Raw genomic sequence first — 17981 nt, forward strand, 5'->3', positions numbered from 1 at the left:
TTTTTATTTATTAAATTTTTATTCATGATATTTGATTTACAACACAACTGGATATGTATAGAAAAATATTTTAAAAAAATTAATAGAAAACTAAATATAAATCAATCCCATAAAAAAAAGATCTTTCAGTTATAAAAGTCAATTATAATTATGCTTTATAGAAAAATTTTCCTAAAGATAAGAATATGTGCATGAATTGAACTTCTACAAGAAGTTGGATTTCTATACTCCCCCTCAAGCCGGTTTGAAGATATTGAACTAACCTCTTGGAACTCAATTTTTCAAAAGTTTTTATAGGTAATGCCTTGGTAAAAATATCCGTTGTCTGATGGCAAGATTGAATATGCCCCATGGATAGTGCTCCTAACTCTATCTTCTCTTTAACAAAGTGTCTATTAATCTTTACATACTTAGTTCAATCATGATGAACTGAGTTGTTTACTATTCTTATTGTGAATTGATCGTCATATAACATTTGTACAGACTCTAAAGAGGAAATTCTCAACTCACCCAATAACCTTTGTAGCTACATTCTTTGACATATACCATATATTAAAACTTTAAACTTAGCATCAGCACTACTTCTTGATACCACTAACTACTTTTTGTTTTCCAAGTAACTAGGTTTCTCGAAACATATGTACAGTCTACATCAATATGTATTTTAATTTCTTGGCTTTTGTTTTTCTTAAAAAATTGTTTTTGTCCAGTTGTCTTTTTATACTTGAGAATCTAAAACACTGTCTCTATAAGTTCTTCAATTGGTTATTCATGAACTGATTTACCACACTGACGGCAGAACCAATACTTGATTTGGTATGTGATAGATAAATTAATATACTCACTAAATATTGGTATCTTTCTTTGTTAACTAGAACACCGTCAATTTTTTTCTCAATTTAATGTTGCAATCCATGGACATGTCTATGGACTTGCATCCAAGCATTCCAGTCTCTTTTAGAGGATCCAACTATATTTTCATTAAGAAACTGAATTCCTTTTCTTGACCCAACAATTTCCATTTCCAAGAATTATTTGAGATTTTCTATATGTTCAATCTCAAATTCTTTAGTTAAGACATTTTTTAGTGTAAGTGCCTACTCTGTGTCATCCCTTGTAGTTGTTACATCATCTATATACACAATGAAGATTGCCCTTTTTCCTAAAGGATCCTACTTGACAAACATAGTATAATCTAATTAGCATTGATTATATTCAAACCTCTTGAATGTCTTAATAATTTGTCGAACCACACTCTTGGAGATAGTTTGAGTACATATAAGAACTCTTTGAGTCTACAAACCTTGTTGTTAGTGATTTGACTTCTAAAGTCATGTGGTATCTCTAGATAAACTTCTTCCTCTAGTTCTCTATTAAATAAGTATTCTTCACATCTAGTTAGAATAGTGGGCAATCCAAATTGATAGCCAGAGACATTAGTCTCCGGATCATGTTAAGTTTTGTCATTGGTTTGTAAAGTCTTTGTCTACTAATCGAGCTTTGAATCTGTTGATACTATCATCAATAATATACTTGATCGTGAACACACATTTACAATTGATTAGGGATTCTCATATAATAATTCTGCTATTTCTCAAGTCTCATTCTTTTCTACAACTTAGATTTCCTCCATGATTACAACTTTCTACCCGTGTACTTTTAATGTGTTTTATGTACTATCATTAGTATTTGTATTTAATCAATATTGCTAACAAATGCCTAAGAAATTTATGACAGACTCTTGCATAAAACAAAATTGTGAACCAGATGGTCGATGCATACTCTTCTTTGTTTTATTACAGTAATAAGTCTCTCATCATACAGATTGTCAAAGGAAAGATTTGAACTTGAATCACATGAAGTATTCAATTATGCTAGATATGAATCCGGATTTGATTCATGACTCTGATCAAGTAGTTGTAACTCTTTCTCTTCTTGTTTCTTGTTCCTTCTGGTATAGACCCGAAGTTCAAGTTTTTTATTCTAATAAGTAGGTTCAAGTCCATGTCTCTCATCTCGATCTATGTGCTTTGGAAACTGAACAGGTTTAGTTTGATGAGGATGAAGATATTTAGTGGTAGGCTCCCTTGGGTTTCTTATATATTCTTCTCCCTCTGAATACCAATCTTATAGTATAATTGGTTTTCATGAAAGATGACATCCATGGAGTTTTAGAATTTCCGGGTGATTGGTAAGTAATACTTATATCACAATTGGTTTGATGAACACCCAACAAAAATTACATTTTATTTGTACGGGGTATAATTTTCTTTTGTGATGGTTATGTATGTGAACAAAAGCTAAACAACTAAAGACTTTGATAGGTAGAGTAGATAGAAGTTGAGTGGGAGGAGAGTAATTGAGCATAACTTGGTAGGATGCTTGAAAGTCAAGCACCAATCGAGACATTCTATTGATAAAGTAAGTTGCAGTTAGAACAGCTTTTCCCCAAAAAGATTTTGGATCTTGAGTTGTGAACAAGAGGGACCAAGCAACTTCTAAGAGATTTCTATTCCTATTTTCGACTATTGTATTTTGTTCAGGAGTACCAACACACGAACTTTGGTAAACAATTCTCTCTTTTTCAAGACACATACCCAATTCTTTTTCAAAGTATCATTTTGCATTGTCCATCTTCAACACTCGTATTTTTGTCTGGAACTAAGTTTGAACCATGTTATTGAAATTTCTAAATGTATGGCTAACTTTTGATTTTTCTTTCATGATAAATAGCTCATTTATAAAGGATATAGAACATCTACTGTCAATAATATTGTTGATTTTAAATGGTCTCCAAACATCATTATATACCATAAAAAGTGTTTGCAGGCTTTGTAGGGCAACTTGGGATATATAGTACTAATATGTTTTAAAAATTGACATACTTCACAATGAAAATATTTTGATTTTTTTTTTAAATAAAGTAAGAGTATTATTAACAAAATACCAAGTGAATACACCCATATACAAGTAATTACAAGTCAATCAAAAGATCAAAGACAGCTCCAAAATCCTCGAGCTCCCTAATATCATGACCCAAAATCATAGAATCAAAAGAATGGATCCAAGTATCTCTAATAGCAGTAAAATCTTTCTCAATACCCTCAAAAGCTCTCAAGTTTCTTTCCTTCCAAACCACCCAAAAAATAAAAAGTGAAATTAACCACAACAATTTGTGTTCTTTTTACACACCCCATCCCAAGCCCACAACCCCTCCCTCACACTCCCAACCACAACCCAGTTTAAACCCAATAATTTGTAAACCATAGACCAAATGTCATAGGCAGCAGGGCACTACAGCAAGATATGATTACAAGTCTCCTCCTCTTGTTTGCACAAGAAGCATCTATTAATCAGAATATTTCCCCTCCTTCTAAGCATATCAACAGTTAAAATGCACTCTCTAGCAGCTTCCCATGCAAAAAAAGCCACTCTAGGTGGAGCATTCAGTTTCCAGATTTGTTTATGTGAAAAACAGCCAACCTCCCCAATCCCCTGACCAATTAAATGCTTGTAGTAAGAGGACACAGAAAAAATCCCATCTTTGCTCAGCTTCCATATTCTTTCATCCTTCTCGTTCCCCAGGCTGAGGCCGGCCAGTGATTTAAGCAAACTGCAATACTCTTCCAACTCCCAGTCCTTCAGGTTTCTTCCTACCTGTACACACCAATCCCACCCGTACCAGAACTCAGATACACCTCATTCACGTAGGCCTTCTTATTCGTAGCGATTGCAAAAATAGAAGGGACACGATCCTTTAATTTGGAGTCGGCCATCCAATTATCTTCCCAAAATCTGATTCTGTCACCACTGCCCAATTTCCAATTCAAGCACTCGGCAAATTTCCTATAGCCCTTTCTGATTTTTCTCCACATACTCAACCCATAAGGTCTAAATCTGCCTTTCTGTGAAAAACCCCCACCTGGCCTAGACAACTCTTCTCCACAATTTTCCTTCCTCCTTGGTAAACCTCCAAAGCCATTTTCCTTGTAAGGCAGTGTTCATCTCCCTAATTGATCTTAAACCCAGGCCCCCAGCCCTCATGGGCTTTTTCCCTCCTCCCACCTAAGCAAGCGATACTTCCTCTTGCAGCAATGCTAGTCAAGACTATGAGTAATGAAAGGAAGTACACTGGTAGATTTGAGATAGTACTTTTTATTAAAGTGAGCCTCCCCCCTTTAGAAAGAAAGTTCATCTTCCAACCAGCTAATCTTCTCTCCAGTAAATCCAGAAAATGTTTTGAATTTTTATTTCTTAATAAAGAAAAAAACAATTTTTGAAAGTATACAATGTTTGGGTATCCCAATTGGTAATATAATAACATAATTGTATTAAAATTTTCTTAGTAAAATTGACTGTCTTGAGACTCAACACATACTACATTATGGGATTGTCTCCTAAAAGACACATTATCCTTGAAGAGAAAGAGTCAGGAATACACTTTAGTATTGTCAATCGTCCTCCTCGAATCCAAATCCTGAAACTCACATGAGTTTGAGGTAAGTTTGCTTACTGATAACAAGTTGTAATTCATGTTAGGTACATGAAGTACTCCCTTTAAGGTTAACTCCTTTGATATTGGGAAATCACCTATTCCGCCCACTTTTTAATGAGATACTCTGTTATTTTTGCTGTGAGGTTCTCTTTGTAAGGATTATATTCTTGATATAATGTTTTATTTTATGTCATGTGGTCGGATGCATCTTAGTCAATGACCAAAGTATCTTAGTTTCCTGAAATAGCATTACAAGCACTAAAAGAATTACATTTTTGGGTTGTTGCCCCAAATCCCATCTTGTTATTAATGGAATTTTGATGAAGGAATATTTTTTGGGGGGCATTTACCTGATCTTTACTAAATAGGTATGATTCCCTAATGGAGACAATTTCATTAATGAGTCATGATTTGCCTTACTTTCTTTCTCAGTGGCTGATTTTGTAATCTTTAAATTAGTTGATTTCCCATGAATTTTCTAGCAATTGTCTCAAATATTACCTAGTTTTCCATAATGATCACACCAATGCCTTCCTTTTCTTTATCGAGTGTCAGAGTTGGGATGATGGCTTTAGGCAACCAAAGAAGAATTTTGCTCAGTAGCAGGACTTGTGAATCTATCTCCCAATATTATCCTTTTTATGCTTATTTCTCTCCTTACTTCGAAAAACACCTCAGAAATACCACGTAACGATTCCATTCTAAGCATTCTTTCTTAGAGTCCATCTAGATTTTTATTGAATCCTATGAGAAATTTGAAAATTCTTTTTCTTTCTAAAATTTCTCCATACTGTTTTGCATCATCTAGATAACTCCAAACAAGTTCCTCAAGTACATTAAGTCGTTGTCGTTGACGAGTGAGCATACCGTAATTACTAGGTTACGGATATATCTCCTTGCCACAGGTCGCGCAACCTATATTCAACAGCAAAAAAATTTGATGTATTTTCTTTGCTCATGTAGAACTCTTTGTCCACTTCTTAGATTTCATGTGTCTTTCCATACAACAAGAAATTTTCATCAATATCATTTGTCATTGAGTTAATTAACCACAACATGATTAAATTAGCCTCAGACTTTCAAGTTTGGAATTGAGTCTTTGGTGCTCAGTTGTCCGATGAGGTATTCTTTTCCTCCTCCGCAAATAAACATCTTGACCGATTAAGACCACTGAATATAATTGCTTCCATTTAGCTTGTGCCTAGTAATTGGAATATAAATAGTTTTTTATTCTAGTGTTTTTTATCAAACCGAGATGTGACTTCAGAGAGGTACTGATTTTTATTGTAATCATTCCGTATTTGGTCATTAGTAAGAGAGTGAAAAAAAAAACATTTTTGAGTACAAAAATCTTGCTCTAATACCATAAAATTTGTAATTAAATTTTCTGTTAGTTAAATTTTTACTTATGATAGTTAATTTACAACAAATAGATATATATAAGAGAAAACTACAGAGAATTTTAATAGAAAAAAATATAGATAAGTCCCATAAAAGGAAAACATCTTCCAATTACAAAAGTCGACTATGAATTTACTTTATAAGGAGATTTCTCTGAAGATACCAATGTATATAGAAATTGGACTTCTACAAGATGTCAAATTCCTACAATAACTAATTGTGTGAAGTATAATTTCTTATTCTCAACTGCTCATGTGTACTCTATCCACTTTATTTTGTACAGGATGAATTACAAACTAACCTCTGTAATTAGGTACGACTTCATCTCTAAACCATGTGTCTTAAAGAGAAAATTTCTCATGGCATTTTCTGTCACTTTCTTCTTTCAAACTAATGGAGACGGACACTAGTGGAAGGTGAACAGAGTTCATAAACCCCTCAAGAGATGACTTCAAGAAGAAAATTTGATAATTCAATGTCTGGTCTTCCTCTCCACTTTAATTAATAAGCAACGCAAAATTCAGAGAAAACTGCCAAGTGAACTTCTCATTTTTGTTTAATGGACAACTATAACATTGAAACACTCATGACTAAGCACAGCAATATTTCCAAGTGGGATTTTATAATTCAAAAATACTAAGCTCAATTATAATAACAGGCTCTTCCAATTCCATGAACATGCACATACCATCTTAGTGGAATGTCATATCATGCTCACATTATCCCAAGTACGCTTATATCTCATTATGTCAAGACATACTCATGCTTTCAAACCTAAGCCCTGCAACACTCATATGCTTTAGTGACAGAGTCACACAACCAACATATTTTCCAAGTTGTTTTATTTAAGTTCGCTTGCCAACTTGGGAGTCATCATATAGAAATTTAAACCTTTAATTGACACTATATTCACATGCTCCACTGTGTTACAAGCTGATTCAGCATACAAGACTATAACAAATATGCTTTAATCATCATTATCAAGTTAACCAGCACATTGTATCTTCCTCCCCTCACCACATCAACTTTCTACTATATTTCCTGAGATCAGATACTCGGATGTTCCAGAATCCCTAATAAAGCAAAAAAAAAAAAAAAATATGCACCCTCATGTTGTTAAAACTCCAACATAAAGACTGTTCATAACAAATAAATCAAAATCAATATGTTTTTCTTCTAAGACATTTTAGTTTGCAACAAAGGTTAAAATCAGATGAAATTGAAGGTAGTACCTCCAAGAAACGGATATGGTAAACAGGCCGCTTCTCAGGGTCTCTTGCCGATGCAAGAAGTTTTTGATGCAACAAAACATCTTCCACTCTATCCATGTTAACATCAAGTATATAACTGATACAAATAAGCAAAGGGAAAACTATTTTAATCAACCAAGGAAAATGGGGCTGTGTCCAATGCAAAACTATATCTTCTGTACTGATCAAATATCTGGCCAGCCATATATTTACAGAAATGTTTGACAGAAAATTCTCATTAGGATCAAAATTGAAAGCACTAAAACTGAAATCCAAATGAACACAAAGATCAAACAACATCAAAAAAAAAATTCAGCAAAATGTTATAGATGCATGAGAGGGTATATAACATTTTTTTTTAAATAAATGAGAGGGTATATAACTGATACAAATAAGCAAAAAAAAAAAAACTATTTAATCAACTCAGGAAAATGGGCTGTGCCCAGTGCAAAACCATATCTTCTTTACAGATCAATTTCTAGCTAGCCGTCTACTCACTTGTTTGACAGAAAATGCTCATTAGGATCAAAATTGAAGACACGAAAACTGAAATCCAAATTAACACAAAGAGAACAACATCTAAAAGAAATTCAGCAAAATCTTATAGATGCATGAGAGGGTACAAATTGCACCTGAATCTGCCTCATTAATTTTTTGCACTAAAACAGAAAAAGACACCAAAAATATCAACAAATTTATTCTAGATTCTGATGTTGGATTCTATTCTCTCTAATCTTTTTTAGAAGCAGCCCATGTCCTAGAAACAAAATGAAGCTAACTTTGGTTAGATGAAGCACAAATCAGAGAAACAACATTTTTAACATGAAAAGAAAAAAGGCTATGTTAAAAGATATTCAGATTCCTCAAAATTGCCAGGACCACTATCTGAACCGATAATCTTATCCTATTCGACGACCTAACGGTAGAAAAAAACATTAGAGAAAAAACAATGTTATGAGAGAATAAGATGTGCAATCCATTTGCCCAGGATGAAACACCAAGACAAATAAAAGAAGAATAGAAACAATAAAAGCAGAACAAAACAGGGAATACCATTTCAACAGTACAACCTAACTTGAATATGATGCTCACACTCAAAATTCCAAATTCAGCAATCATAAATCGCTGACAAAATCTCATATTGCAGATGCACTCTGCTGCACAACTGTGCACAAAATGTGTACGTCCATATGCTTGCACATGCACACATTCAAACATGCATACACATGTACGCGTAGAATCAAAGATAATTCTAACAGAAATAATGAAATATCAGATTTTGCGAAACATTGGAAAATTCAAACGAAAAATAAGCAGAGTTGTTCCTGCACATAGAGACTTAACAACATACATAAATATGCACGCAACACATCTATACACATGAAAATACCTAGAAGGCAATCGATTGAAGTGAGTATCTAACTGCTCGCGGAACTCGGGATTGCACATAGCCTCCTCGTTGCGGCTCTCGATCAAGCGATTATACACATCATTCCTCACGTCGTAGCTGCTGAAACTCCCAAAGCTTCTTGGCGGTGACGAACTCTCTCCAACTCCTTCGATCAAATCCATCCTCTTCTCTCGCTCGATCAAGGCTGGTCACATGAATGGACAGTGAAAGAAGGGAGGGAAAATGAAGAGGAAGTGCGAGAAAGCTTTTCAAGTGAAGAGATGCGAGAAAGAAAATTTAGATCAACAGAGAGGATCTTTGACTGTAGTTAGAATCTGCAAGGACAAAAGGAGTTGCCATTGGAGGGCAAATTCGTCATTTTAGTTGCCACTGGAGCATAGAAGAACAGGGTAGGTTAGAGGGAGAAGACTTCGGCGAATATCAGGTTTGGGAAGAGAATTATGGGGAGAGAGATTAGCAGGTCTGTTTTTTATTTTTTATTGTCGACTAATAAAAAGTGAAGCGGATTACGGATAGGGTTACGAGCTTTGGGTGTCTATGAAAAAAGGAAAGCAAGTGAAGTTACAGGAATACCCTTGGATAACACATTGAATTACCCGTAACGAAGAAACCCGGAACTACTTGGCGAAACGCGAAACGCGTTTCCGATACGGGCCATGACACGCTGACAGGGATTTGAAATTCGGGAATTGCACCACGTGCAAGATTTTGGGAGAACATGGAGTTTGTTCGGATACGTGGCGTTAGCTGATTGGATGGTGTTTTATCTGCGGCACCTGCTTGTTCGGCTCTAGTTGGGTCTCAATTGCAATGTACTAAGGGAAGCCATGGTGAATTTTGAATTTACCGGTATTTTTAAATTTTGTTGGGCAAAAACAATATTATATTAATAGTGTTGGAAACGGACGAAATGAGAAGTGAAAGAATCTAGGGATTGCGTCCGCATAGAAATTTCTAGGATGGGCAATTTCGTAATTTTATTTCACACGCTCTTATTGTTAGTTATTTTGTCACATTCATAAGTGATTACATAACAACTTTACTTTTATTTTTAAATAATTATTTAAGGGATAATTTAATTACTTTTTATTGCCTTAAACTTTAAATTAATTTAATCTTTCTCTTTAAATGTCGTTAATACAAAAATAATGGCATTTGTTAACCTATTAACATCTTGACTTGTCTTTACATAGCTGTAAACCTCTAATTTATCAACACTTAAAAAATAATAATCCTTAAATTATTTTGTGGTGAAAAATAATAAAAAAATAAGTAGTTATTAATCTCTATCTCAAGATTTAGTTGTTAAAAATAAAGATTTAATGTTTTATTATTTTTCTCTCAATGTCTTTTCTAGTGTCAAAAATTGCCTATAGTCTCAAAAAAAATTTATTCTCTATTCTCATTGTTAGTGACGTAGCTTCGTAACAATATCCAATCTCTTTATTTTAAAAAATTTTATCTATTTCTCGTATTATATTATATTTTGTGATTTAAAAATATCACAATAATACACTCTAATATATCACAAAAATATTGTTGTAAAATTAAAATTTATATACAAAATTTATTGTTTAATTTTAGCAGTAGAAAAAATCGAGTATAATGCAAAATAATCAATAATATCATAAGCATTAAGAATCTCGTAACAATTCTCAAACTCTGTTAACAAATATTTGCATCTAAATTTATGATTTTATACATTTTTATAAGCTCACCTAAATATATCACATTATATCAGTCAATAACTCGAATAAAACCCTTCAACAAGGTATGTAATTTTAATAAGAGAAGTCATGTCTTCACATGTATACTCACTTTATTTGAAAGACAACAATAAATATAAGTGCATATAATTTTTATATCATCTTAAAATTTAATTTACTTTGAAAAATATGACATATCAATTCATAATTTTAATATGTAAATGAGCAATGAACTTAGAGAGATAAACTTAATATGATTGATAATACTTTTATTTTTATAGTTATTATTCCACTATCAATTATGTTACTAAATGGGCATCATCTATTGGCCATTAGGGTTGCTGAGACCTCAAACTAAGCATTTGAGCTATATATATATATATTATCATTGTTTTATGCTGGATCAAATAATAAGCTCTAATTAGCTATAACATTACTCATCAATAATTTTATATTTTATTGTACTTTTCAAAATATTGTTATAATATGATACAAATTAAAAATTTACAAAAAACTATATACTCTTTTAAATTAAATAAAAAATTTGAGATATCATTTAGTATTAAAGAGTATCAGACACTAAATATATGAATTGATATAAATCATAATGGATTAAATGTTTACAATTGTGATATAACACAGACATTGATATGTTATACACTTACGTTGTAATATATACTAATAACTTATGTATGTTTATGTGTAATTTACTAATAATTTATTAGTTATATTGTACGTTATGATAATATTTATAATTAAATAAGAGTTTATTAATTATAACATTTACAAATTATATAGAATACAAAAATTAGAAATACTTAAAAAAATTATAATATAAATAAAGTAAAAATAACACAAAATAAATTTTAAAAATTCATATTATTTTTCATGATATATTCAATTATTATTTAATTAAATTATTGATATGTCATTTTATCTATATAAAATTATTAATTTAAATCAAATTATACTTCCGTATAAGTAATTTTTTATTATATTAGAATATGATTAATATGTATGCATTAACAAGGATGGATGACCATCTCCATTCTTACATGTAAAAAATAAATTACAAAAACATATAATTTAACTTAGACTTAAAATTGATGATTACTACTTTTATTTAAATATTTATCATATTTAGATTGTATTACCTATTGTATATAATTAAAACTTTAAACTTAATTTAGCTTAAATTTAAAACATACTAGTATTAGTATTTTTATTCGACCTATATCTAAACCAAATACAACGTACGTCTATATTTTATTAGCATAAAAAATTTAAACGAACTAATCCAAAGACCCTACGCGAGTTTAATAAATATGGTACTCGCGCGAGTGTAGAAAATTTTAAATTGTAGTTAAAAAAGGGGAAATTGAAAAGAAAGCGAAGCACAGCCAAAATGCTAGACGGAACGGTGCCAACTGGAATGTGCTCTGTCGTGTCATTATACAGCTTGTTCCCAGTTTCTTCCTCCCAAATATTATTATATTAATTTAAGCTTAAATTTATTTTTTAATCGAGATTTAAAGCTTGATTAAAACAATATTAAGTTAAATTACTATTTTTTTTTTCAGAATTATTAACATGAATAAGAATGGTCGGCGCTTTTTTTTTGTTGTTCTTAAATTGATTTCACCTTGGATGACGAGGAAATATTATCCCCACAAGTTATTCAACTAAAAAGGTAAAATAAATTATCCGAATAACTATTGCTATTAAGTGTTAATTAACCCTTACTAAACCGTATTTTGATAAATATAATTAGTCTCCAGTGATGAAACAGCTACAGCTACAGCTACAGCCACAGCTTATTTCCTCCTACTCCATAAAAATAAAGTCACCATCCAAAGGTTGCAGAACAAAGCCTCTGTAGCGTATTTCTTCTGGTAGATACACAATTCAGTGTTTCTCCCCTCTAAAAGGCAAAGCCCGTGCAGAAAGATGCACGCTAAAACGGACTCGGAGGTGACGAGCCTGGCGCCCTCCTCGCCGACGCGATCTCCTCGCCGACCAGTTTACTATGTGCAGAGCCCGTCTCGTGACTCCCACGATGGGGAGAAGACAGCGACGTCGTTTCACTCGACGCCGGTGCTCAGTCCCATGGGGTCACCTCCTCATTCGCACTCTTCCGTTGGTCGCCACTCGCGGGAGTCCTCTTCCAGTCGGTTCTCCGGCTCATTGAAGCCCGGATCCCGCAAGATCAACCCTAATGATGGATCTCGGGGCGACAGGAAGGGCCAGAAACAATGGAAGGAATGCGCTGTGATCGAAGAAGAAGGCCTGCTCGAAGAAGAAGGGCGTCGAAAGGGACTCCCTCGTCGCTGCTATATTCTCGCTTTTTTTCTCGGATTCTTTGTGCTATTCTCTTTCTTCTCTTTGATTCTCTGGGGTGCTAGTAAGCCACAGAAACCCAAAATCACTATGAAGGTTGGTTAGATGATTTGTATTTTTTCTGCTCTACTTTTTTTTTTTTTAAAGTGTTAACGGAGTGAATAGTGAAATGGGTTGTGGTTAATTTTGGCAGAGCATTACGTTTGAGCAATTCAAAATTCAAGCTGGGTCAGATTTCACAGGCGTTGCCACTGATATGATCACAATGAACTCGACTGTAAGAATGATCTATCGCAACACTGGCACGTTCTTTGGGGTCCATGTGACATCAACTCCGCTAGATCTATCCTATTCTCAAATCGTTATAGGCTCGGGAACCGTAAGTCTAAGATATCCCTACGCCATTTCTTGTTAATTACTGAGATATCTGAATTCAGGCTTTCAATTATCTGATATGATCAATTGGGTACTGCAGATGAAGAAGTTCTATCAATCAAGGAAAGGCCACAGATCGGTGGCCGTGAACGTAATGGGAAACAAAATCCCTTTATATGGAAGTGGAGCAGGTCTTAGCAGCTCAACGGGCACTACCGCATTGCCGGTGCCATTGAAATTGAGTTTCGTGGTTAGATCCAGAGCTTATGTGTTGGGTAAATTGGTTAAGCCCAAATTCTACAAGAGAATCGAGTGCGATATAACCTTCGATCCCAAGAAACTCAATGTCCCAATTTCACTCAAGAAGTCCTGCACCTATGATTGACAAAAATTTCAGTTAAGATCACATGATGGACATATTTTCTTTTATGGCAGTGACAGTATTATTCTTATTTCCTTGGGTTCTTTTGTCGGAGGGAAAAGTGGAGATGAGATGAGAATAGATAGAAGATCATGAGATACAGCTCGACGGGCAGCTTTTTGAGTTGTTCGGGCAGAGAAAAAGTATAGATAGAACGCGGTTGTGGGAGGTTTTTGGCTGCCCAAGTGCCCGGATAGTGAGAAAGCATATCGGATTCGGGGATTCTATTTGTGCCTTGTGTGAGACATATCATCTGCATTATCTTTTGTTTAATTTTATTTTATTTTTACTCATATTAATGTACAAGTCAATAATCTATTATCTAAATTATATTTCATTCATTTATAAATTCTATCTTATGCCGTCAAATTTGTTACTTAATAATGTTTATTTTATATAAAATTTGAGCCTTTGATGGGTATTTTTAATTTTAAAGTGGTATATTATTGATATGTCAATTATAAGTAGATTTACATAATTTTTATTTTAAAATTTTATAAATTTACCCGATTTATTTGTAAATGTTTACTTTTTAAAATTTTATTTTAAAAAAGAGCATGTAAATTCTTATATAATAAGATAAAAAAGCATTGACCATATGAAAATTTGTTTAGAACTAAAATATAAAAAAAGTGAAATTAATAAAATAAATATAGTGATTCAACAGTGTGGCATATATAAAAGTAATAATAATTATAATAATAACAACAACAATAATCCCTAAGCATCTGAATGGATGTCTTTTGTCCCTGTGCGAAGCAATTCCATGTACTGCACATGCACCTCTTGCATAATAAATGATAATCTAATCAATGGAATAAGGGGTAAAGCTTGTTTTAAGAACAAGGTGTAATAGTTTCTATTTTAATAAATTAAATAAAAATAATATGTATACATACTGACATTGCGCTGTATAATATACTCTCAGTACTTTATTATTGATTTTTTAATTTTATTACAAAATTTACAATAAGAACGATATATATATATAAACAAAAATAATAATTTAAACGATAAACTATTAATTTTTGTTTAAATTGTTATTTGCCACAATTTTTAGACAAATTGATAATGTAGTTTTCAAATTTTTTAATTTAGTTAATCTTTTTAACTTATTATTAATTATAACACCCGATTTTTTTTTTTTGTAATTTAGAATTTTATCTTAAATGTAATAAAATAATTTTTAATTTTTAAATTTTTATTTTATTTTAGAGTAAAAAATAAAATAAAATTAATGGAAAATTTAATTGAAAATAATTTTAAAAAAATAAGTGAAAATTTGGGTTCTAGGAGTATTTTTGAAATAAATATCAGAAAATATAGACCAAAACGTAATTTTGAAAAGTTTCGCCACATCAGACGCTCGGTGAGTCAGGATGCATCATGTGGCAGCGAACGCTGACGCGACGCCACGCGGGCGATCCACGTTCCCGCGATTGAACGACCTAGATCCGTTCCCGCGCGCACGGACAGCCCAGATGCGTTCCCTCCCCACACGCGATCGGACAGTCAGATTTGAATGCGATCGGACGGTACAGAGTGGATCGCGATGAACGACCCATATTGGATTGCGATAAACGGCCTAGATTCACTCTCTATTTAATCGCGATAGGACGGTTCAAATTAAATGTGATGGACGTCACAGATCAAAAGCGGATGGACATAAATAATCTTAATCCGCACCAAACCATAACCCTAGCCGCCATAACCCATCGCCGGAGAAGACGACCCAGCCGCCGGGGAGCCGACCACCACCACCCGCTGCAGCACCAGAACCTTTTCCGACAGCTAAAAAAGGTAAAAACTTTCTATTTTGCACGAAATTCAATTTTAAGCTCACCCATGGCCAAATTTGAGTAAAAATACCTGCCAATTGGCTAAAAAATACCTGCGAAACCCGGCGGCGGCGCCGCGGAGAATTTCACAAAATACCTCCGATGAGGCCATTCCCGATTCCCGTTATGTGTAATTTTTCCACCGTTGTGATCACCGTGTCCTTCTCTATAGGTTGACCAGAGTAAAACACTCAACTGCAACGTGAGCCGGAGGAGCCGCCACACCGGAGAGCCTCGCCGCCGGTGAGTTTCGGTTTTTTGTATTTTTTGGACCAATCGAGGCTTTTTAACGTATTTTCTCGCAAGGATAGATACGAATTCAGCCAAAAACAGTTAAAAACAGCCGACCCGAGGTGGACCGCCGCCGTGCCGGAATTCTAAAATTGGTCAAGTGGACTCCGGGACTGATTTTGGGTTTATTTGAAATATTTGTAGGTACTATTAGCGCGTTTCGATTCCCGGATAAAAATTCAGGGAACCTAGAGACCGTCCGTAGGCGCAGTAAATAGCTTTGCTTTTCGGGTGTCAAATCGAGTAAGGATCCCTCACCTTATTCCTTATTATATAATTGAAATCTAAATCAATAATAATATGGTATTTATGCAAATTAAATAAATGTGCATAATTAATTATGAATTGCTAATGGAGCCTGAACCGAAAATTGTTCTCTGTTAATTTCTGTTGATTTATTTTACAGTCTAAAAGCATGATAGTATCTGATTTATCAATTTTATGGTTTGAATGCATGAATTGCTGTCTTACGTGACTACTGTTTAATTGAAAATTTGAGATATGATTGCACTCCTTGATGCATATTTGTTTGCTTATGTGAGCATGGTTGATTTGAAAAATATAGACTAAAGGAAAACGGAAAAGTTGTGTGATTAAATAAATAGATTGAACGACAGCCTTATTAGATATCTTGAGAGATGGTGGATGGATCGGGTACATAGGAAACCCTACCGTGAACGTTATCTTATACCGAACGGAGTATGAAGACTTGGTAATTTGGCACTCATACCGGACGAGGTATGGGGACGACCCGCTTCACCCTCATACCGGATGAAGTATTGAGCTTTAATAATTTGGTGTTCATAACGGACGGGGTATGGGGACAACCCATAATTGAAATTGTTAAAGAAAATGAGTCAGTGTAGCGAGGACATCCCTATAAACTCTCATTGATACTAATGGGCTGGTGAAAAGGTGACAATTATTGTTTTGTTATTTGACGATGTGTATAAATTTATGATATGTGCTATGTTGGTGTTCCGACTGATTGTATATAAAACTATGATATGTATTATATTATTGACTCTATAGGTTGTTTTTGGAAATCTCGTTATGGTAAGTGAACGGTAAATAGTTTTATTTTTAATAAATGTATTGGTTTAAATTAAGTGCTCCATTAGTGTTTTGTTTTTATACTCACATTTATTTCTGTGTTGGTGATATAGTGTGATATCCTTATTTAACCATTTCAAATCAAGAGGATCAGGTTATAGAGCCCGATCCGCAAGAAAATTGCGAGTAGATGCTAGATAGTTTCTCTTTTCCGTTTATTTTCTTATTTCTTGTGTTTCTTTCACATGATGAATTATGTAATGTTATTTAGTACTTTTAAGTTATTGTGTAAGGAATGTAAACCTTAACCTTTTTATTTTACTTCCGCAATTAAGTTATTATCTACTTTATTTGGATTTATGGGGTCGTTACAATTATAATATATGTATACAATCAATATGTGATAACTATTTTTGAAGATCCATGTTATATCACTATTATATTTAGTTATTATATCATTATTAAAACTTTGCAATTTATAAAGTTTAGCACCAATATTGACAGAATAACTAATAGTCCTTTAAGGTATTTTTGAATCGAACGAAATCCTCATATAAATTGATATAAGCTTAATATGGATGGTTTTATCTTTGGTGATCCTGGATATGTAATTATTAAGGTCTCGTTAGGAATAATAATGACAAATGAATGACTAGATTCATGAATAATTTTACCATTAGACCTCTTTCACTAAGTTTCATGGTGTCCTCAAGGGACTAAAGCTTGCCTAACATATTTGTGCCAAGAAATTCATTATCGAGGCGGACTCACTGCATGTCGAGCTCCTCCTCCAACAGTAAGACATTCATGCCTCGACTTCCTATGTTGTTGAAAACTTTGATTAGATAAATGGTCGGTTGCGATTAAAAGATCTAGTTATCTTACATCAAAAGTGTAGGTAACATCAACATAGACTGCCTAACTCGCCAGACTCATCATATCCCTATGAACAACTCCACCTTTACTTAGTTTTTTATAGATCTCCTTACTTTTTCACACGAACTATTGTGATAGTGTTTGACTTGTCTATTGGACACCGATATATTGATTCCATCAACAATAATTTGATGTAAATATTTAAATTAATAAATTATTTAAAATATACATAAATAAATTAATTATTAAATAAAAAATAATTGTTTTTTTTTTATGGTAAGGAAATTTATTATTAATTTGATAAAAATGTGTAGTAAAAAAAAAAACTGGAGGTATATTATCAGTTGGTTTCTTGGTTGGGTAAAAACTGGACAAGGCCGAAGTTGGGCCTGTCAATTTCGGCCCCGTTCAACTGTTGTCGGTTACTCGATAAAGCCGAGAACGAGGAGGGACAATATTGTTAATTTCAGAATATTTGGTCCAAAAACATAAATTCATGATAATTTCGGGATAAATTCGATATAACA

The 17981-nt window shown here is 33.3% G+C and overlaps 2 protein-coding genes across 6 annotated transcripts in view; one reads left to right on the forward strand and one right to left on the reverse strand.

The window, feature by feature from the left end:
* LOC110815245 (serine/threonine-protein kinase STY46-like) overlaps positions 1-9068 on the reverse strand; it is a 29274-nt gene extending 20206 nt beyond the window's left edge. The window contains exons 1-2 of one of the 5 annotated variants that reach the window (XM_088206332.1): positions 8537-9068; positions 7129-7243 (exon numbers count right to left, since the gene is read on the reverse strand). In XM_088206332.1, the coding sequence (XP_088062458.1) occupies positions 7129-7243; positions 8537-8718 (297 nt within the window). In that variant the 5' untranslated portion in view covers positions 8719-9068. Of the gene's footprint in view, positions 1-6913; positions 6970-7128; positions 7244-8536 lie in introns of those variants that run through there. The other 4 variants (XM_088206322.1, XM_088206326.1, XM_088206336.1 and 1 more) reach the window with 4 other exon arrangements.
* A 2983-nt stretch (positions 9069-12051) lies between these two features.
* On the forward strand, positions 12052-13745 carry LOC110815276 (uncharacterized). Its single transcript, XM_022042980.2, has 3 exons — positions 12052-12696; positions 12794-12979; positions 13076-13745. The coding sequence occupies exons 1-3, from the start codon at positions 12211-12213 to the stop codon at positions 13358-13360; spliced, it is 957 nt and encodes a 318-aa protein (XP_021898672.1). The 5' UTR covers positions 12052-12210; the 3' UTR covers positions 13361-13745.
* The last annotated feature ends 4236 nt before the right edge of the window (positions 13746-17981 follow it).

Source organism: Carica papaya, chromosome 1 (assembly GCF_054855325.1).
Source record: "Carica papaya isolate Zhongbai chromosome 1, ASM5485532v1, whole genome shotgun sequence".
Lineage (NCBI taxonomy): Eukaryota > Viridiplantae > Streptophyta > Magnoliopsida > Brassicales > Caricaceae > Carica > Carica papaya.

What these genes read in the sequence shown, in the direction of transcription:
- LOC110815276 (XM_022042980.2), top strand. Translation starts at nt 12,211, where the DNA reads ATGCACGCTAAAACGGACTCGGAGGTGACGAGCCTGGCGCCCTCCTCG. An exon ending in AACCCAAAATCACTATGAAG is followed by an intron (nt 12,697 to 12,793) that starts GTTGGTTAGATG and finishes TAATTTTGGCAG; the next exon opens with AGCATTACGTTTGAGCAATT. An exon ending in TCGTTATAGGCTCGGGAACC is followed by an intron (nt 12,980 to 13,075) that starts GTAAGTCTAAGA and finishes TGGGTACTGCAG; the next exon opens with ATGAAGAAGTTCTATCAATC.